We start from the raw sequence: 22388 nt of genomic DNA, 5'->3' as shown, positions 1-22388 counted from the left end.
GGGAGGGAAGCGTGTAAAGAAGAAGGCAGAGCCACAGTGAGTTGACACCAAGCAACACGGCCTCTGTGCACCAGAGAGAGCATTGCTGACTTGCTCATGGCTCCCCTTTTCTTCTACTTAAAAGGATCAAAAGAAAGAGGCATTCTGTGAAGCGCCTGTAACACAGATTTAAAATAAACTTCTGTGTTTATTAATTAGGAAAATGGCTGAATCAAAATTTCCCTTTCAAAGATATGTGGCTATTGTATCCACAGAGAATGGATTGAATTTGAACTGTAGAAGAGTGTATTTTTTTATTTTCTTCAGAAAACAAAGGCATTTATGTTTTGTTCTGTTATCAGCAATATTCCATTCACAGAGTTTTGATTCTTCAATGTCCTTAGAAAGAGAAAATTGGTTGTCAATACAAAGCTAAAAGCACTGTTATAACCTGTCTGGAAATCAATGTCAACTTTTTCCAGATGTGTTCTTCCTTTTACAGTTCAGTAAATGTATTGTTTCCCTCTATTCTTATAGAAGGAAGTGAAATGCTATTTTTATTTAATAAAAGGTATTTTCCACCTTTACTATATACTGTTAGAAATTACAAAATCTATTTCCTAATTTTTCAGCAGCCTCCTCTATCACTATAGAGAACATGATGTAAAAGAAAACTTTCCCTCCAGCAGGCACTATTCCACTATGACACATAATTTACTTTCCGAATAGGACAACCCATGATATTGTTCTATACACTGAATAATGTACAATTTCTAAACCGAAGTCCACTGAGTAACACAAAGGATCAGGCATATCGTTGATGTTAATGGCCAATGGGAACCACTTCTAACCAAATTCCACTATATAACTGAGAAACATCTACAAACATTGTAAGATCATCCAAATACATCGATCCTCTAGTTACAATGGAATTTACATCTTACCCATTGCTTGTTACTTGCTTAGAACATGTTTAGTTTTAAAGAATTGGAAATAGCAAAGTTGATATCCTAATATAAGTCACCTACATAATTCTCTCTAGTCTAGCTTTTGCAAGCATTCACATAAGTACCATGCTTGAATTTCCTTCTACTATAAATAATACAATTTAAAAAAATTTTAAAAATAACTACATATAAACTAAAATGATGAGTATAATTCAATATAAGAGAAATTTCATATATAAGAAAATTACACATAATTGAGTAACAAAGGAGAGCTGAGCAGTAAATACTCATAATTATAAGTAAATCATATGTGCATTAAAATAAAGCAACCCTGAACAGTCACCATATATATGTACAGAATTCTCATTTCTCTACCATTTGGAAATTGGAGTATATCCGATTATTTCTGTGGGATATAACTGTACACACCTGTAAAATATGCTTAGAATACAAGAGCCACCCCTGTCATTAAAATCCTCTCCCTTTTGCCCCTCAATTTCTGGGAATGATCTTAATTATAAACATTATGGACCCCGTGATGAGTATTATGCTAAAAAGAACTTCCCACCCATCGGTCACATGCCCTTTGTAACCAGTGGTCACAGAGCTTTGCCCAAGTGCCTGTGCTGTCTTCAATCTGAGCTCCGGTGATGATCACCTGATAGGAAATTCATTTAAGCCCGTGTGAATTTACAATGATTTCTGTAGTCTCTTCCTTGACTGTGAATTCAAGTAATGAACTCCCTCCGCATGGAAGAAACTTAACCAGTATTATCTCATCCTAAAATGCATACATGTATAATCTAATAGGTTATCTTAAAGTTTATATTTGCCAACCTGTTACCAAATTCTTGGATGGGCAAAGTGCTGTAAGCTATGGTTTGAATCTGTACCTGTATATGCAACATGAATATATCCAGTGCAATTTTCTACAGTATGGTTGGCAAACCTTCTGAAATTATATGTTATTCATTCACCTTTGATCTTTAGTTCTACTAGTGAGGAATACTGCCCACTCTAGAATCTTGTAAAGTTACTCATAAAATAGCTTCTACACAGCTCAATCAATTAGCCATTAGTCAAGGTTTTAACAAGTTTATTTTATAAGCAAGTCCAGATGTAGCAAGATATTCAGATTTATTTCTTTTGCCACCAATTTAAGGGATGGAACTTACATGTAGGTAATTAATAAAGGGGTGATATAGAGCATGAGAGTTTCAGCAGAGAGCTTATCTTAGTGAGTAGCGAGAGGAAGAGGCTTTGAGCAACCCTAGGCAATGAGGACACTGGTGCCTTGGTCCGAGGACAGAGTACAAAAACTAGGCTGGAAAAGCAGAAAGGACAAGCCTCACATCGTTGGTTGTGGTTCTCTGAGAGTCACTAAAATCATCCACTCCCTGCCCTTGGAGCTGGAGAATACAAACCAGTAGTCATTTATTTTTCTGTGTGGCTAATACCATCTGAGTCTAACAAGTGATTGATTCAATTTCAATTACAACTTGTGAAATTATCTGGTAATTTAACAAATTATAATCAGGAGGCTTGCATTCTACCAGTTCCACTTCTCAGAAACTACCATAGGACATTTCCTAAACCTCTCTAAATGTTCGACTCTACTTCTGTTAAATGGCTAAAACCACATGCTTCGTACTAGAAAAACACTGAAAAGTTTACATTATAATGTAATATATTCTGATACATGCTGGGACTATGATGAGGCAGGTGAGATACCAACTAGATTTAAGGAAGCCTCACTTTCAGGGGTTTACAAGTGCAGGGTTGGGTGCTGATAGTGAGTGCCTCCTTAAATTTTGTGTTTGAGATGACCCCTGCCTCACCTAAGTCCAGATGGAGTTGAATATTTAATCAGTATTATCAAATGAAGAACTGGAAGAAAAATTCCTAAAATATGTGAAGGATTAAAGGACTCACCTAATTAAATCTTTCAGGAGGAAATTATGACATAAAAATGAATGTCAAAGTGAGCTTAAGAAATAAATCATAAAAATTAATTAGGGGAAAAAATGTATTCTCTTGATGTCAGAAAAATAAAATAAGTAAAGCAGCCAGAACTTCAGAATAATCCTTAACCTTACCTAGTTGGAAGTAACTTCTGTTACTACTAATGTCATTTTTGAAGTATTTTTTAATTTATGATTGTACTAGAGTTCTGCTGCATGAAATTCATGCACAGGTAGGGTCCCTAGGCCTGGCTGGTGATTAGCGCCAATCTGTGGGGCGACTGGCAGGGCAATCAAGGCCCCTGCTCGCACCCGCTCGCCGGCCCTGCCCCCCGCTGGCTGTCGCCATCTGTGGGGGGGGGGCCAGGGCCCCACTCACACCCACCTTGGCCTAGCACCACCCGCTCATCTGCTCCACCATCCCGCTGCAGTCCCACTCTCATCTGGACCCATCAGGGCCAGCAATGCCTCCACTGCCGCCCACTGCCAGCACTGCATCACTGATGTCTGCCATGTGTAGTGCTGCCCCCTGGTGGTCAGTGCACATCTAACTTCTGGTCGGTCAAACTCCCACCCGTGGGGACAATTTGCATGTTAACCTTTTATTATATAGGACTAGAGGCCCAGTGCACAAAAATTTGTGCACTGGGGGGGGGGGGGTGGTTCCCCTCAGCCCAGCCTGTGACCTTTCGCAGTCTGGGACCTCTCAGGGGATGTCCACCTGCTGGCTTAGGCCCGCTCCCCAGGGGATCAGGCCTACGCTGGCAGTCAGACATCCCTATGGCAGCCCGGGAGCCCTCGGGGGATGTCCACTTGCCAGCGGGGAGCAGGCCTAAGCTGCAGTCGGACATCCTTAGCACTGCTGAGGAGGCGAGAGAGGCTCCCACCACCACCGGTGTGCTGGCAGCTGGCAGCCTCGCTTGTGGCTGAGCAGAGGGAGCGCACTGGCCACCAGGGGGCAGCTCCTGCATTGAGCATCTGTCCCTTGGTGGTCAGTGTGTGTCATAGTGACCAGTCATTCCCAGTCATTCTGCTGTTAGGATCAGTTTGCATATTACCTTTTTATTATATAGGATAGAGGCCTGGTGTATGGTTGGGGGCCGGCTGGTTTGTCCGAAGGGTGTCCTGGATCAGGGTGGGGGTCCCGCTGGCATGCCTGGCCAGCCTGGGTGAGGGGCTGAGGGCTATTTTCTGGCTGGCCACAACCCCTTCAGGGTAGGGGTCCCCACTGGGGTGCCTGGACAGCCTGGGTGAGGGGCTGGTGGCTATTTTCAAGCTGGTCAAGCCCCCCAGCGGGGACCTTCACCCCATGGAGGTGTGGCCAGCATGGGTGAAGGGCTGAGGGCCATTTTCAGGCAGCCCACAGCCCCTCCAGGGTAGGGGGTCCTACTGGGGTGCCTCGCCAGCCTGGGTGTGGGGCTGATGGCCATTTTTAGGCTGGCCATGCCTCCTGGTGACCCAAGCTCTCAGCCTCTCCTTTTTTTCTATTTTTTTTTTTTTCCTAGGGCGGCTTGGAAGCAGGTATCTGGGATTTATTTATCTTCTATAGTTGAAACTTTGTTGCCTTGAGTGGAGCCCAGGGCCAGCCAGGGCAGGCGCGATGCTTGGCTTCCTCCATTGCTGGGGACAACCCAAGCCTCCTGCTCACTCCAGCTCCGTGGCCACCACCCTCTTAGTTGGGTTAATTTGCATAGTAGCTCTGATTGGCTGGTGGACGTGGCTTGTGGGTGTAGTAGAGTTAAAGAGTGATGGTTAATTTGCATCTTTCTCTTTTATTATTGTAGATTCCAAAATACATTGACTTGAAATTTACTTTCACATTCAAAATGGCCTAGATCCACATTTTTCCCTTTTCTGAATTTATGTCTCTCATTATAAGAAAGTACATATTTTCCATTATATTACTTATACCTCATCTTACTCACATTAAAGATTAAGTTTTATGAGGTTAATAATAATGAAAGTGGGAACCGAAGCAGGTTGGATGGATGCTGTAAAGGAGAAGGAAAACTAGGAGAGTACAGGAAGCAGGAGACGCACTTGTCAGTATCATAGATTCTGGGGGAAAACCACATAGGAGTGTGACCTTGGACAAGTCACTTACCCCATCTGCAAAACAGATGTAATAGAAGGACCTATCTTCCTGGTGTTGTCACAAGGTGTTATTAGATTTAAAACACTTAGAACAGGGGTTGACACTTACTGTCGGCTATTAGTACAATGTCATTAGAAATTTTGTTAAACAATCTGCACCCAGACATGTTTAGTTTAATAAATGGCCTGTCTTTCCCCTGTAGTTTGGGCTGACTGATACCTATCTTATGTCTTACATATCTGAGCAAACTTGCCTGATTATATTTTTACCAAAGATCATTTGTATTTGCTCACAATCCTATTTCTTTCCATTGCACTTTTTAAAAATTAGGTGACTTAAATATAACATAAAGCCAAAAATAAAGAAATTTGGCTCAAATAAGTTGAATTATTTGAAAAGCCTAGATAAAGGCAAATCTTAAAACACATTATCAATGAGATACAACTTGGTCAAAGTCTGGGAAGAAATTGTAAATATCCAGGAGGATTTTGCACTCGAATAGCTTTTTGAGTATCATGAAGTTATTACTTTAAAAAGAAATTCAAACTTGTGAAATTGATGATGCTTTATGGATGAGGTTATGAAAGGGATATTGTGGAACTCCAGGCAATGGAATCATACTCAAAGAAAGTATTAGGTGTCTCATCTCAATTTGAAAGTTGTGAACATTTACATATTTTTACTTAAGAAAAAATATTTAAAGAATGTAACTTATTCTTTGTGACACACTTTTTAACCCAAATATTCATTAAAATTAATTATGGTGGTGTCAATGAACTGACATCTGCATCCCTATTCTAGTAGGTAAAAGGCCTTCTGCAGTAGCACCAGGTTAGGAAGAAAGAAAACTGGAAGATTAGGACTGGACAAAGGAAATAATCAATGGAAACTTTAGATTTTCCTTTTGATGGGTTAGTCCATTTTATCTTTGCAAAAGGAGGCAGAGTCAGGCAGAAGTTCTGTTCAGTTGGAAAAAAGGAATCTAAGTATCTTGTCATTTTCTCTTGAGAACTTGAGTGAACAGACAAGATACACCTGCTGAGGAATCCAAACCCAAACCTAAACCCGCAAAAGAAGTTGAATGATCTGGGCTAAGTGCAGTTTTCTGGGTGACATTAAAATATTTCTTAAAAAACACACACCACTTTTGTATGTTTTCATGTTTACTTGATGCAGCGGATTCATTACTAGAAGTTGAGTTTTAGTTTCTTTTTTTCTTCTTGAAAAACAAATCATATTTGAGGTATACTATAAATGAGTAACAACTTCCATGTAGATGGGTTAGAAGAAAAAAGAGCACTCAGTAGATCATTTTTAAAACAAATAGAACTTAGCTTTATCTCATGTAACTTCAACCAATATTTGGCAAAAGGCATATATCTTCTGTGAATAAAGAGCTTTTAGACATTAGTAAAAAGATGAAAATTTCTACAATCCTTCAGAAAAATGGAAACAATTATAAATAGGAAATTCATTAAATACTAAATCAATAAGCATATAAAAATTTTAACTTCAGGAGTAATTTAAAAAATATAAATTTAAGTAATGTGATAATCAATGTTAACAAAAGGGAAAGGAAAGGCCTATACAATACAATTTGGCAACTAAGGGTTAAAAATAATAAGAATATAAATGCCCTATACTCAAATATTGCTTTGTCAATAACCACACCTTATGCAACAACATAACTACATAGACATCCACTATGGTATTTTAAACACAATGAAAATTTTTAAATAAGCAGAATATCCACTATTAGGGATTTGGTTAAATGAATTATGGTATTTCCATGAAGGAGGTGTGTAGCAATTAAAATTCATATTAGAATTGCATATTTATTAAATTGAGGAAAATGTTTATGCTATATTACTGTTTTAAAGAAAAAATACAAAATAATTCATCTTTGTCAAAAATGTAAAGAAAACAGACTGGAAAGGTCTTTGTCCAAAAGTTAAGAGTGACAAAAATATTTAAAAATTAATTAACACTATATGACTAGTCTTTCAAATGGTAATTCTTCTTCGAAGCCTATTCAAGCAGAAGTGCTTTCTCCTTTCATGGAATCCCATAACATTTTGCTTCAATCTCACATTTAGAAATTAAAATATATCATCTCCTACCACACCTACTCATAAGCACATCTTACTTTTCTCACCATAGTTGCCCTCTCTGAAGTCAGGGCCATACACATTTCAGTTCCTCTATAATGGTGGGTAGGGTGACTTGTGAAGCATTATTTTTAAGAAGAATATTTATTGATTATCCCCAATTTTCCAGGCACGGAGTTAAGGCTTGAGGACTATGGATAATCTGATAATATTATTGCTTGGCCTAGTGTGGGATGAATCAAGGAGAGAAAATTATAAAATGGTTTTTCTAAGTACCCAGATGGAAACTCAGGAAGGAAACCAGAGCCAGGCGTGGAAGCTAGTGGAAGCTTTGTAGGAAAAGGACATTCAGGAATCATTAAATAAGGGGTGAGTTGGAGAAGGATGGTAATCCTGGAATGGGAAGATGTTCTAGGCAGAAGAAAGATCAATTACAAAAGCCGATAATCAACCAAGAACATAAAAGCTTAGGAAACTGAAAGAAGTTCCGTGTGGTTGGGACCTGACCTGAGGAAACAAAGCTTTTGGGTGAACTGAGGCTAGATTATGAAGTCTCATATGCTCTTTTCACACTTCATTGTTCTTTGAACAACTTAGCACCCACCCCCTTTAATAGTTTTTACATTCCTTTAGTTTGCTTAGGTCTTTTTAGAGAAATAGTGCTTAATTATTCTATTTTCCTTTAAGAAATAAATCAGGATGCTAAATAGAAATGATAAAGTATATTCTATTTTCCATCTTGAAGCTGGAACTCCAAATGCTCTTCATTTTGCAAGGCTAGAAATTTTTAGTAATTTTGTATGCAGTTGCTCTTGGGAGCAGAGGGTTGATGTAAACCAGTTGTGATGCTTCTTTCTCAGTTAGAAATTGTTGAGGAAACTCTTAGATTTGTTTATAATTTGGTTTACAATAACTTTAATGGTGTGTTCAGTTTTTGTTTTGAATTATTTTGTAACTGGAGTAGTACTTCAGCTATAGTATACAGCATTTATAAACAGTTGAGAATATGTTATACATAAGTTTTAAAAATTGTATATTTCCATATGTAATTTAAGAGGAAGTTAAAATGGAATTATGAAAGAAAGGAAGAAAGAAAGAAAGGTTTTTCAATTTTATGTATTTCTGGCATTAGAATCTAGTACACTGGGAAGGAATATAAAGGCAGACACAGTAAAAATGAAGCAAATTCTCTAAAACCATTTAAGACCAAATATAAAAACTGCATTAACATAATATCCCTTTACTATCTTTTATCCACCACTGACATTTACTTCCTTCTCTCATAATATATTATTCTGTATAAGAAATGGGGCCAGAGAAGTCCAGTTAACATCAGAAACCACATCCTTTATCAGCAAAAGATATAATTCAGGACTAGACAAAGGCAGAATGAATATCATTTGGGAGTTTTTCTAAGTTTTAAATTTGTCAGCTGGTGTGCATATTTTTAAACATTTTTTCTTTCCTAATTTTAGGATATGGTAAAATTATGAGAAGAATAGGAATTTATAAATGAGAAGCTAACAGAGTTTGAAGGGAGGTATCTCACTTGGTATTTATAAAACATCAAATAGTTTTGTACTTTCATAAATATTAAAATTGCATCAGAAGCCATGCATTAAGCATTGCATCTTCAGAAAGCACTAATGCCAACAAATAATCACCTGAGATGTTGAATTACATTTAAAAAAGGGGACATCCTGAAAATGAGTTTGCTTGGGGTCTAGTTGCTTGGGAGGAAAAAGAAAAAAAACCCACACATTAGGCTAGAGCAGCCGTGGGCAAACTACGGCCCGCGGGCCGGATCCGGCCCGTTGAAATGAATAAAACTAAAAAAAAAAAAAAAAAGACCGTACCCTTTTATGTAATGATGTTTACTTTGAATTTATATTAGTTCACACAAACACTCCATCCATGCTTTTGTTCCGGCCCTCCGGTCCAGTTTAAGAACCCATTGTGGCCCTCGAGGCAAAAAGTTTGCCCACCCCTGGTCTAGAGACTAGTTCACAAGTCTATCTTGGTTGCAGCCTTCAAATCTGATAGCAATCACAGCTCCGCAGCTGAAAAGCTATTGGAAGGAGCAGCAAGGTTAATGAAGAAAGAGCAAGCTAAATCTCTTCAGAATAATTCACGCTGACATGGAAATGTGTGCTGCCACCATTCTGCTCTGTGGACTCTGAGATGCTGTTATTTATCCAGCCCTGTGGCAGGGAAGGAGCACAAATTGACTCACAGTTCGGGATGTAGGAGGAGCTGAAGGACTCGTTAGGGAAACCATCTCCTGGATTGCTAGCCGGAGCTTTAAGCGATGCAGGGGGTTGCTGATTCCAATTTCTCTCTGGATCTCAGTGTCTGACAAAGCAGACATGATGGCACCGCTCTTCACATTGGCTCGGCAGGCTGCCACATACCAGGCAGGCATTCCCAACCAGAGCTGTTGGATAGAAAAAAATACAAAACAGATTACAGTAATAATTAATATGTTAGTGTCTCGTATGTGCCAGGCACTGTTCTAAGTACTTTACATGCATGAACCCTTTTGTTTCTACCATCCGATGAGATAGATGCTATTATCTCCCCAGAAGAGGCAGATGAACGGGGGCATTAAGCAATTTATTTTAAAAATTCAGGTAGATAGTGATGGAGATAAAGATTTGAAATTGAGTTTCCGGAGTTTGCAATGTAACAACTAATTTTTATTATTTGGGATAAAGTTAATAGTTGTGCAACACAAAATCCCCCCTTGAGTTAGAACAAGAACAGCTACAAGCTGCATTTGGTAAAGGCTCAATCAATGTTTGTTGAATGAGTGACTTCAATTTATAATTCTCCTTTGGGATTTTGAGTGTGAGAAATTCTGTCACAGAAAGTGCCAGCTCCCACCTCCAGCCCCATGATTTTGATCAAAGCCTGCAGTGTAGCTAAGCCACATTTATCACGCATCAACCTACACCAAGTAATGCTTGTGTGAACTTAATTAGATGTTCTATATGAACATACTTATGGAGAATGAAATGTGCTGATAAAAGACACTAAATTTATAAACATCTGGAAACCTCTAGCTAAAGAGAGTAACAACATGAATAATGAATTAGAAATTAGGGATTTCAATTTTTCAAGTTTGCTGTAATGTTCTTGAGAGACATTTGAATCAGTAGTGCAATGAGCACAGCACGGTGACTGACACTCACCTTAAGCACTGGATGGATGCCAATTCACAGGCATGTTGTGGCATCTGAATTACATATACTTACAAAATGAATGTTCCCTCCACTTTCCCCCATCATGAGTTATGGGTAAGAAGCCATACTTTTACTTAGCTCTGAGTAAGAAGCAGAGCACATGCAAATGAGCAGTTTAAACCTTGTTTTTTCAATAGCCAAAATACTAAGTGTAGAGGGCTGCTTATTTGTTGATGGGAACAGATAGAGCAAAAGGAGAGCATGAGGGTGAGAAAAGTGAGAAGTAAGACTAAGACGAAAAACAATACATCAGCAAAATGCAATGCCAAGAATCAGAAGGCCTGGGCTCTATCTAACTCCTTCACTGTCATCAGTGAGTCACGTGACCCTCTAAACCTCAGCCTTATTTTTCTCATTTGTAAAGTGAATGGATTCAGCCTCATTCTAAGGCATTGTGTTGGGCAGCTTCCAAGATGGATCCCAATGAGCTCCTCTTTCTAATGTTCCTGCCCTTGTATAATCTTGTTCCTTTGAGTTTTTAAGGAACAGACTATGATAAAAGTGAAGGGATGGTGCTTTCCAGATTAGATTTCAAAAGACCAAGGCTTCATTCCTGCTAGCCCTCTCCACCTCTTCCCTCTCAGAGCTTTTGTTCTGCTGGAAGCCAGCTTCCATGTTGTGAGAAGCCCCATGAAGATGCCCACATGGCAAAGAACAGATGTTTCTGGACAACGGCTAGCAAGACACTGCATCATGACTGTGAAAACAGGAGTCAGCTTGAAAGTGTATTCTCCCCAAATCAAGCCTTGAGAACACTGCCACGCTGGCGGTGAGAGACTGGAGAGAGGTTGTAGCTAAGCCGTGTCCAGATTCCTGGCCCACAGAAGTCATGAGGAAAAATAAATGCTCAGTCTGGAGATAAGTTGTTACGTGGTAATAGGTAACTAATACAGATATCCTTTATTTTAAAAAGTCTACTACATTGAAAGGCTACTTGTCTCTATAAGGGAAACAAAAAGCCAAGTCTTTGAGTCAATGTGGATTAGGCTGTGATTGAAATAAAGAAAGGAGAGAGGGGATCTATTAGTAGTATAGTGCTTGACTGAATCTTCTATACTCTTCCAGCAGGCTAGGCCAAGGAATTGACCTTGCCTAGACAGATATGATTAGATATGACTCAAGATGGTACTTGACCTTAGTTTATAAACACAGGTTGTTCAAAATAACTAAACATCTCCATACACCTTCGCTGGACCCTAGTCATTTTCCACTTCCTCCCTTTTAATTAAGATATTTGGATTTCAAAACCCCCGCCAAAACAAAACAAAACAAAACAAACAAACAAACAAAAAACAAAACCAAAACAAAACCAAAATACAAAACAACTCGCGGAAATGTTTGGATTTACAAATAAATAAAACGTCTATTTTACCATTAAAAAAAAACACACACACACACAAAAAAACTGATTATTCTCTTACTCAAGACATAAAGAGGGTGGGATTTAGAGAAACTCCCTTTTATCCACTGGGTATGTCCTTCAGCCACTAGCACAAGAAAGCAATACAGTTACATTGCAATGTTCACAGGTCCCTAGAAAAAGCAATATTTCCTTTCTGAGATATTACAGTCTATTGGAAAGCTACTTCAAAACCTGCCTTTACCCATCTCTCTAAAACAACAACAACAACAACAAAAACTACCAAATTAGTAGTGATTGAATCAAGAGCCTTCTGGTTGAATTCTCTTACCTCTAGCCATGCAACCACTGTGGGCCCATCCCACTGGGCAAAAGGTAATCCCTTCCTTCGAGCTTCCTCTAGAAGTTCATGCCTGAAGTGTATAACAGAGATTAGTCAGGTAAAATGGCAAAAGATGGCTGTGATTATTTTAAATTATATTATTTTTAAATAAATCAAATAATCCTTTATAAACTTTTTATGAGATAATATAGAATAACATAATTCCTCCTTCCTTTGAGTAATACATGCAAATCACTCATTGATTTTATTAGAAATTAAACAGTGACATCTAAAAATAATTTTCCCCTAACATTTACTCACTAAAATTCAACCATTAAATGTTAATGGACTAAGAAGCTGAATTATATTATCAGCAAATATCCCTTTAACAAGAAAATTGCCCACATAAGCATATTCAAGTATACATTATGGAGTCTAAATGTGGTTTTTTCCATCTGCCTTGCTCGTCTTCCCTTATTATTTCAATGGTAGAGAAAATGCCTGTATATAGAGGCAGGAGATAAATTTGGTCATTTTAGCCGCATTCAAAAGATGTGCTTAGTTTTAGAACTTTCTCTCTGGTCCAGGTGGCTATCTTAGCAGTTAGTTCTTTGATTAGACTACAAAGTTAGTTCTCATTTGAAGAGAACGCTAAAGTAAATAGACTTCTATCACAACAAAGAATGTAAGGTCTGAAATTCAATAATAAACTCAATTCCATTTATAGCCACTTCTGTTTTTAATGAAAGCGAAACACTTCAATAACAACAAATGTTTGTTTCTGACAATAAAAAGTTGTAAAGAGCCTTGACAAATGCATCTATAATCACTGTCCCTACTACTCAGCCTTTAGAATTGATGTCCATTTACAAAACCAATTTGAGTTTGCTCATTAGTGACATAGCAAGTTTGTTTTCTTCCAGGTTTATGTTAATATACCTGGCCAGGACTATATTAAAAATGAATTCTCTGTTCCTTAGTATGCTTTGCTCTTACACACAAATAATAGAAACATATATAATAATTGGTTTTTTGAATGTGTATATCTTGTGCTTAGGAATCCATAATTAATATCATATATCAACCCCAAAATAAAGTATTTAATTATTTTCTGTCAATCAATTAATTGCTTATTACAGTGGACTATAATATGTTAAAATACATAATCAAAAATGACTTCCAACAGGAGAGCTTTTTTGTGTTTGCAAAGGATGCTACCAAGAAGTATGCATTGTGAAAAATAAGCAAGAAGACAAAACACATATTGAAGTTATAGCGGCTGAAGAGACACATAAATCGACTGTTGTTTCAATTGACGGGATAGCAAGAAAAGCATGGGTCCATTCTGCAAGTAAGCTATTCAGCACCTGGCAAAGGCAACAGCGACACGGATGTCCTGCATCCCAAAAACTAAAAAGGGCTTCCTCACCTGGCTTGCTCTGCCACCACCCATTCCCTCAGGCTTCCTCATGCCATCCCTTCATTGAAAACCAGATTCAAATAGCCTAGTCTCACTGTGACTGACATATTGATAGAAATGGGTTGAAGTGGGTCAAACAACCAACCATCAGGTACTTATTGAACATCTGAGGAAATAGACATGGACCCAGTTTTCCAGGAGATCCCTGGTTAGATAAAAAAAAAAAGTAAACGCACAAAACTGTCTGAAAACAGAATGAAATATACAAATAGGTGTGAAATATCAGTAATGCATATTCTGAGTGTGAGGATTTCATAAAGGGGGCGAATAGCATGGGAAACAATTGGTGAAGTCTTTGTGGCAACTAAGCTTTGAAAGGCAGGCAGAAAAGAGATGGGACCGTGTTCCAGGCAGGATAAGCAGTAAGGGCGGAGAGGCAGAGGCAGGACTGAACGTGGAATATGTGCAAGAAAATTTAGAGAAGACCTCCCTCAGAGCAGACCTCTACAGAGGTGAAAAGCACTAGTAAGAGTTGTAATTTACATACATTAGGGAAAGGAACATTTTTACTTATGTGACAGGTGAGTGGCACTAAAGTGGAAGTAACAGGCATACATTTATAATAGTCTTTTCTACATTCAATAAAAGAAAAAACAACAAGAAATATGCACTCAACACTTAGAAAGCACGTAACATTTCCACATGTGAATTATATGAGTTGTCCAAAAGCCATTTTTAAAAGTTAGAAAACTTTAATTGTGAAAGTTCTGTCTAGTTTCCTAATAAAATTGCACCACACAAGGTAGAGTGATCCTGTTAAAACTTAAGTCAGATGATGTAATCTCTGCTCATAAATTTTCAATTACTTCCTGTATCACTGAGAATAAAAGCCAAAGAGGCTCATAGAACCTAATCTACTCTCTTCATCTCTTTGGCTCAACTTCCATGTCACCTGATGACACTGGTGTCCTTGCTGTTACCTGAAAACAGCCCCAGGCCTCTTTCTGTCTCAGGACCTTTGCACCTGCTATTTCCTCTGTCTGGAATTCTTGTCTTCTCCATCTCCACATGGCTTACTTCCCTACCTATTTTAAATCTTCACTCAAATGTCACCTGCTCTCTGAACGTCTCTTACCCTCCTTCCCATAACACCCACCAGGCACTCCTTATCCCTATTCCTTGCTTTATTATTTTTATTTTCTAACATAAAGTGTCATTTATTCCTCTCTGTTATCTCCCAATAGAAAATAAGTTGAAAGAGGAGCGAAGTTTTATATATTCTGTTCGGAGGTAAATTTGAAGCATCTAAAACAAGGTCAGGCACAAAAGAGGTGCTCAGTAAATAATTGTGAATGTTGAATATGTAGACCAGACCTTCCATTCAGGTACTTTTGTTTCAGTAAACTGCATCCCATAATGTATTTTTGTAGTCCAATTTTTGAGCCACTTTGTCAGAATAGTATCCATTCCAGATGATTCCAAAAGCTTGACTTGGTTTGGGATTCGTGATGAAAATCTGGTTAAGAGTCAAGCCAGTGTGCTTAATAATTATTTCTAAACAGATATTTTACCATACAATTTTTTGAAAAATCATTGGACAATATGGCCCTTCAAAATTTTTTTGTTTTGTTTGTTGTGTTTAAATCATATGCTCTCATGACTTTAGTAAGAGTATGCACTTCAGTTTTTCTTTTAACATCTGTATGCTGAAAATGTATATCTCAACATAATTATTCCAAACAGAAATATATTATAAATCTCAATCAGTTGCTTCAGAATATTAATTAGCTAAATATTCATATTTAGCTCCATATAATGAAGAGTTTCAAATTCAACATTAACATATTTGACTTGATTTGGAAAGCACAGCACACTGATTGTGTGTGTATACAATTGTGTTTGTGTATTGTATTATGGTGCATTTTTACATGCAGTGCATATAAAATTCCATTACATATTTAAGCAGTGCTTGATTTAGAGTCTAAGAACACATTCTAGTTTGTTCAGACTGAAGTGATTTGATTACATTAAAACCAAAGTTCATTCATATTGAAACCTTTTTTCTTCAAGCTGCTTTGAAATGGAGAGCATAGTCACTGACAAGAAATTGAATTTATGTGTGAATTTGAGTTGGGACTTACATAATTTCTTTCTTTATTTTAAATTTAATGAAAACCATTAAAAATACACACACACACACAGACACACACACACACAAATGTGATGGTACAATATAATTACTCATGCTGTTACTGAAAACTAGAGGGGCTTGCATTACCTTCCATTAAACATTTTCACTTTTGCAAGATACTGTGGTCTGTTCTCCCAATTGGGGACTTACTGGAGGAACATTGGTAAATTTTCAGGTTATTTGCATACCATTTAGACTGGACTACTTTAGTACTTCATTTAATTTAAGCCCTCTTTAACTCCAATTTGAAGTTTTCAGTTTCCATACTTCTGAGGTTATTCATATTTTCTTATGCTGTTGTGAGAATTACGAAGTTGAGAGTAACATTGGTGAGTTCAGAGCACATACCGAGGTCACCTTAGTCACTCAAGGGAATGCAGGAAATAAGTGGGAAAGTTGGGGCTTAAGTTCTTGTCTTCTGACACCTAACTCAATGTTCTTTCCACCCCAAAATTTTGCACAACACTGTTTGTTCTATCTTCTCCTGACATTTTAGCCACCTAAGCTTCCTTTTAGCAACGGTACTAAGGAAACTATTTTGATATCTAAAATGTTTAAGTTCCAGGAGCATGTGCGATACAAGAAACTGCATTTTAGAATTAAGGCAATTATATTGTTTCCTTAAAGCCCATAAGTGACAACACCTTATACATTCATTATTTTTCAAATTTCATTCAAAAGAGATACAGAAATGAAGTTTTATTTCTTGGGATTATTTTCCTCATGAAACTTAAAAATCATTAAAACAAGGAAGACCAATGTTAAGTGATGACATGAAAATAATGCTTTGAAATCCATTGTCAAGGTGTTTATTATTTTGAAAATGTAAGTTTGTACAACTTGCATTTGGCCAGCATAGCTAAACAGCACTCTAACCGTAGCTTGCCTTGCATTTTTAGGAATATCTATTAGAGTTTCCATTAGTATCCTGAATTTCCTAACTGGAGTAAATATTGCATTGTTAAATAAGTAGTAGTAATAACTATAACTTGAAATTATAAAAGAAAATAAAACAAATATAAGCCATGCTAGTGAACTAAGTAATATTATAAAGCACTTGACCTTATATTGGTATCAAAAATATCCATGTAGCCAATTATAAAACTCTCCTCAGTTTCCTGGATAATTGCATCTCATAGTAGCTATTTCATTAACTCCTACTCCAACTTTTGGCTTTGAATTTAAGAGCAATATGTCTCCCCATCTAAAGTGTGCTAAATAGTCCTCCAGGTTACCAAAGCAAAGTTTACACCAGTGTAAATATTTTATAAAATTATGCATAATTTGTTTTACTTTGAAGCCCGATTTGTTTTAAGAATAACTAGCATACTCTAATTTAATTCAAAAGGTAAAATTTGAAACTGTAATCCAGATAGTATAAATGTTTAAAGCCTTAAACATTAACCCATATACAGGAAACAATGGAAAGAACACAAAATGAAAGGGTTCAACCAAAAATAAGATTGACTTCGGAACCTGAGTGTAAAGAAGCAACTAGGGGAGATCTAGCATTTTCCCTCTTCATGTAAGTGCAGTTGTAGCAATTGACAACACTTCTCTCTCGACTACAATGTCAACACAGAACCGCAGAGCACGGGGAAACACACAGTAGAGTTGGTCCTGCAGCACAGTTGAAAATACCCAAACAGCCTGCAACTATTACTTAGGCCTCACTGAATGCCACACTAACTCGCAGAGAATGACTTGAGAACTAGGGGAGATGATGTCTGGATATCTGTTGACATGTGTCTCAAAGAACCAAAACACAATTGCCTGGAAGGCCAACATAATTAATTCAAATATGAACATTTCTCTGAACCAATGATTCCTTTGATGCTGTAGAAATAAATACACTTCCCAATTTTTGTTTTTGGTCAGAGGCAGTGCAGCTTGTGTTACAACTGAAAAGAGAAATACTAAAGATAAAACAAAAAGAGGATGATGCTGAAAATAAACATGTTCACCAGCCATGGTGATTTAACTTACCCAGATGTGCTTTTCATGAGATGGAGAAGGATGGATGGAAAAGAAAAGCACACAAATGTTAATGCATACATTTCAATTCAAAGAAAGCCGTGGAATAAAATAAGAGCATTATTTCAGATGTGTGAAAGCTCAAATATGAGAAAGATATGGTGTCTTATTGTTATTTCACCATGACACACATAATCACTGTGTCCAAAAGCATGACCAGCCTGAGGGGAGTTCTAATAGTTGACCAGTAAGTCTGTCTCTTGAAAATGAGCCACTCTGAAACATGCGTGACCACATTTTCCCCAGCCTCTGGTATACCCCGGGAGGAAATCAGCACCCGTCAAAGGACATTCTTTGCCTCAGTGCACTTCTGGGTTATTTTACAAGTAGAAGCAAATAACTCACTGCATGGCTTATAGAGCCATATAAGCCCACTGTTAGAGCTCAAGAAGCACGGCAAGCTTCCAGAGAGGCAGCAACTTGAAGAAAGAACTGGTTTGAACCAGAAGTTCTGTATTCTAGTTCTCACGCATGATTAGGTCAAAATTACTAGCAGGTTCTGATCTTTAATTTCCTCAATTTGGGGAAAAATACATTTGTGAATTCCAGGTCCATAATTTTATTATTCTAACAACTGCTATAATAATTAGTATTTTTTATTTTTGTATATAGATATGTGCCAGTAATCAGAACATGAGAAAGTATAAAATAATTATATTATTCTTTGCTTGCCACCCTACTTCTTCCTTTATCTGAACTGGCAGAATAAGTGTTGAGTTTGTGCCAATTGAATCTCTTTCAATAGAAACATTTATTTGAGCAGAACTTTATAAATATTGCTATGAGGAAAAATAATGAATGAGATTGGTTCACCAATATTATCAGAAATCATCACAAAAACAACATTGATTTAAATGTAATCTTTGAAGGAGCCTACTTGTTCCCTGGATATAGTAGAGGCACTGGGAAAATATGGAATTTAAATAATTCAACAAAAAGCCATGGAAATATTATTTTAAATTTTCTAGACCAGCATACTAGACTAAATCTCAGAAAAATAAAACTTTTACTACAACTCACAAAATATATTCAATGTAACAAAATATGAAGCAGGAGTTCCTATCTCAGAAATAAGGCAAATCAGATTTTTCTTGATTATTGCGTAATCATTATAAAGAAAAAACTTGTCGTGGCAATGGAACACCCTGCACGTGCCTCTCTAAACGCATTCATTCAGAGAAACCATGTATTACTTTATTAAATGGGCATCACAAGAAATGTATATTCTTTGACCTTAGTAACAGAATAGCTGGGGCATCTTTAAATTTTCAAAGAAACAAAAATAATTGTCCAAACAAGTTGGCACCACAATGTCCTAAGCAAGTTAAGTCATACTTTTTACATCATACATACAACAAAGAAAATTAAAACAAAAAAGAGATAGCTTCTAAGTGATTAAGGTGATTTTCCTGTCAACATGCCTGTGAACTTTTTCATGAGCTTTGAAAACAAGGCAATTTCTGAGCTTTATACAAAAATTGGCCCCAAAATTTGGGCCATTTATTACCATGGACAAAATTATCTTCCATAGCCTACCAGTTACCTAGAAATTGCTCTCCACTAAAACAAACAGGTTAAATCTGCATAAAGTAGAATATTAATATTCCTCACATCTTCATTTATCATTTTTGAAAATATAAAATTTGCACCAATAAAAAATACCTTAAATACAAAACATGAGAAATTATGAAAACAAATGATAAACACAAATAAAAAAGTATTGCTTTAAGTTCTACTATATTTCTTATCAATTTGTGTAAGTTATCTGTTTTCTTGTACTTTTTATAAACTTTCATCTCCTACATGGTCAATTAATTTAAGAGTCACTTTGAACAGGTATCTCACTTTAGAATATTAAGTATTTCAGCTCATGACTTTCTAAAATATATCTTCTGCAAAAACCAGAAAGCTATAGTCATAAGTAACTCAGATATTTTTGTGGTAATAAATTTGTATCAAAGATATATATGCAAAGATAAAGTGTTTAATTTATACTATAAAAATTAATACATTCTTTCCTATAAGCAGTTATTTGCAGTTACATATAACCTCATTATTCTTTTCCTCTCCACTCCAGATTATGATAATAGCAAGAGAGATTCTGTCAAGAATAAATGTTCTTTAGTTAAAGACCACTGTAAGTAATAGGCAAATAAATTTTAATTGACATAGAAAAGAGACAGTTAAGTTACCATCTAATGAATAAGTTCTAATTTAATTATTGGCATAATGTTTTCCTTGGGAACATCCGCACAACAAGAAGACATTACCAGCTAACACATGTCTTATATTTCAGAACAGGCACCTTAAACGTCAGTTGTCTTACTTTCTCTTTCTAGATCACCTATTAAATGAATGGGCTTTCACCTGTTTATAAACAAGTCGACTGTGGATGTAAAATAATTCATATTTCACATGAAATAATTCACGAAATGAGCTTTATATGTGGAATATAATTGCCTCTCGCTTTTGAAGGTTCAAGTTGATAACTCAGAAATATTTTTAAATCAATTAGCACCAGGTTGAGGAGTGAATGAGTAATAACTGGAGTGGAAAAGTAGAATGAAGAAAGGATTTTTTTAATGGTGTAAACTTGAGAATGTTTGAATGGTGATGGCCATACACAGAACAGAATTTGAAGATCTAAGAGGAAGTAGTAATAGGCTCAACATAACTGAGAAAATGGGAAGGGACGGCCTTAAGTAAGAAGACGGAAGCCTAGTTTCCTGTAATAATAAAACACAACAAAACAGGATTAGGGCAAGTATTAGTGTGCATTAGACAGTAATAAGTCAGAGTACTCAGTTGTTTTCTTTATTCTCTCTTTCTGAGGTAGAATGCGAGCTCATTTGCAGAAGATGCAGGTTTAAGCAGAGTGGAGGACTCTAACAGAAGTTGCAGAGAGTAGAACTGTTGAGAGAAACATATCAAGATTACTGGGCAGTGCTGAAATCCTAAATGAAGCTGGTGCAAGTTTCCTTGCTGTAATTTTCTCCAGAAGCACAAAGGTGCCCAAATATAGACAGGGAGAATGACAATTCAATGGTGGCTGCGTTTATGACACATGGATATGAGCAAAGGAAAGAGAAGTAAAAAAATTTAAGAATATTTGGTTGTGTTGAAATTATGGACATGGAATCTAAGCTGAAAAGGGAAAGAGGAGAGGACAGAAAAGGGCTAGCGCAGCGTGCAGGAACAGAAGTTTATAAAGATGACAGTGGAAGAAGTCCATAAAACATGTTGAAAGGAGAAGACTCCAGCCACAGAGGAATGATATACCTATATCAGTACTTTGTAACAGAATGACTCAGGATGATGACAAGACTCAGTATATGACCATAGGGAGTTGGAGTAGAGAATAATATTGAAAGTGATGAAGCCCTGAGACTTAAAGGCCATGCTGTGACGGAGTGAGCTCCGTGGATGTAAGAGCACCCCAGGCTAATGGCAGGAGTGGCTTTATATAGAAAGTCAGATGATGGCACACAGATAGAAATAGACAGCCAAGCACATTTCTTCTAATCCTTGTATACGAAAGCAAATGTTTCAGAAGGTTTAAGTATGGTTCATCATGACACTACTTTAGAAATAACGTTTCTTTCAGGTTAATGCTGACTTCAAATAGCTTTTAGAGATATTTTAAAAAGAGGTTAAGAATCTTTATTCTTCTAAGAATCTTGTTATTCTTTTGCCTAGCAAACTTAACCCAAATGAAGCATTTTATAATGTAGAATTAGAAGGAAGCACATTTAATGGTATGTATATATGTATGTATGCATAAAATATACATATATACAATACATATATATTTTTGAAAGAAATGTATTTTGGTAAAGACTTTTTAAATAAAACCCTGGCAATAGGACATGAAGGCTCACTACACTTCTTAGAAATGTGGAGACAAGGAAAAGAAACTTGCTTCATGACTGGCTAATTTTAAATAAATATGTGAAAAATACAATACAGAGATAATGCAACATCCTATATTTGTAGAAACAAATATGGAGAATTCTTTCTAGATTAAGATGTCAGCATTTATCTAAATGTACCATAATTAGTGGCAGTTTTTCTTTTTTAAAAAGGAATTAAATCATCCTTGTTATTAGACACTGACTTTGTAAGTTTTACTGGAATAAATAATGTTAGATTGACTCAAGCACACATTTACATTTGTATATTGCTTATTTATTAGTGATCATTACTATTGTTATATTAAGCTTTGGAATATTATGTGGGGTTAATTATGTCAGAAAAAGTCAATTATATACATGGCTAAATCTTGTGTTTTGAAACTACCCATCTTTGTCTTTAAAAAGGTACAGTATTTATTTGGTTTGAATATACTTGTTGAACATTTTGAAGGGAGAGATGAGGTTGGGTAAAAGGAAAATATATGTTACTTTTTCAGAGTATAAAGAGAATGAGAGTTTTTTTTTTTTTTACTCCCTATGTAGACCATTTTAAATTATATAAAGTATTCAAGGTCCAGCTGAAAGACTGGACTGCATATTCTTTAAATTCAGATGTAATATAGGCTCAGGAGATCTGCACTTTTGGGAACCAAAGGTGTTGTGAAAATTAGATATAATACAACTTAAAATGTATAGAATAATAGCTAGCATATTATAACTGTTCCATGTGATTATTAAGTATTTAATACATATGAATAGATTACTATCATTACTATACAAAGGATGAGGAGGAAAATGGAACAGAATACATGCACACT

General features: G+C 36.4%; 1 protein-coding gene across 5 annotated transcripts in view; it reads right to left on the bottom strand.

Annotated features, from left to right (window-relative positions):
* PPFIA2 (PTPRF interacting protein alpha 2) overlaps nucleotides 1-22388 on the bottom strand; it is a 176050-nt gene that overhangs the window by 25728 nt on the left and 127934 nt on the right. For 3 of the 5 annotated variants that reach the window (XM_036300686.1, XM_036300690.1, XM_036300688.1), the window contains exons 19-21: nucleotides 17612-17620; nucleotides 12024-12105; nucleotides 9324-9524 (exon numbers count right to left, since the gene is read on the bottom strand). In XM_036300686.1, coding sequence (XP_036156579.1) covers nucleotides 9324-9524; nucleotides 12024-12105; nucleotides 17612-17620 — 292 coding nt within the window. The remainder of the gene's footprint in view (nucleotides 1-9323; nucleotides 9525-12023; nucleotides 12106-17611; nucleotides 17621-22388) is intronic. The other 2 variants (XM_036300687.1, XM_036300689.1) reach the window with 1 other exon arrangement.

This window comes from Myotis myotis, unplaced genomic scaffold (assembly GCF_014108235.1).
Source record: "Myotis myotis isolate mMyoMyo1 unplaced genomic scaffold, mMyoMyo1.p scaffold_m19_p_3, whole genome shotgun sequence".
Lineage (NCBI taxonomy): Eukaryota > Metazoa > Chordata > Mammalia > Chiroptera > Vespertilionidae > Myotis > Myotis myotis.
Note: the sequence above shows the minus strand (reverse complement) of the source record. Positions and strands in the feature narration are given on the sequence as shown.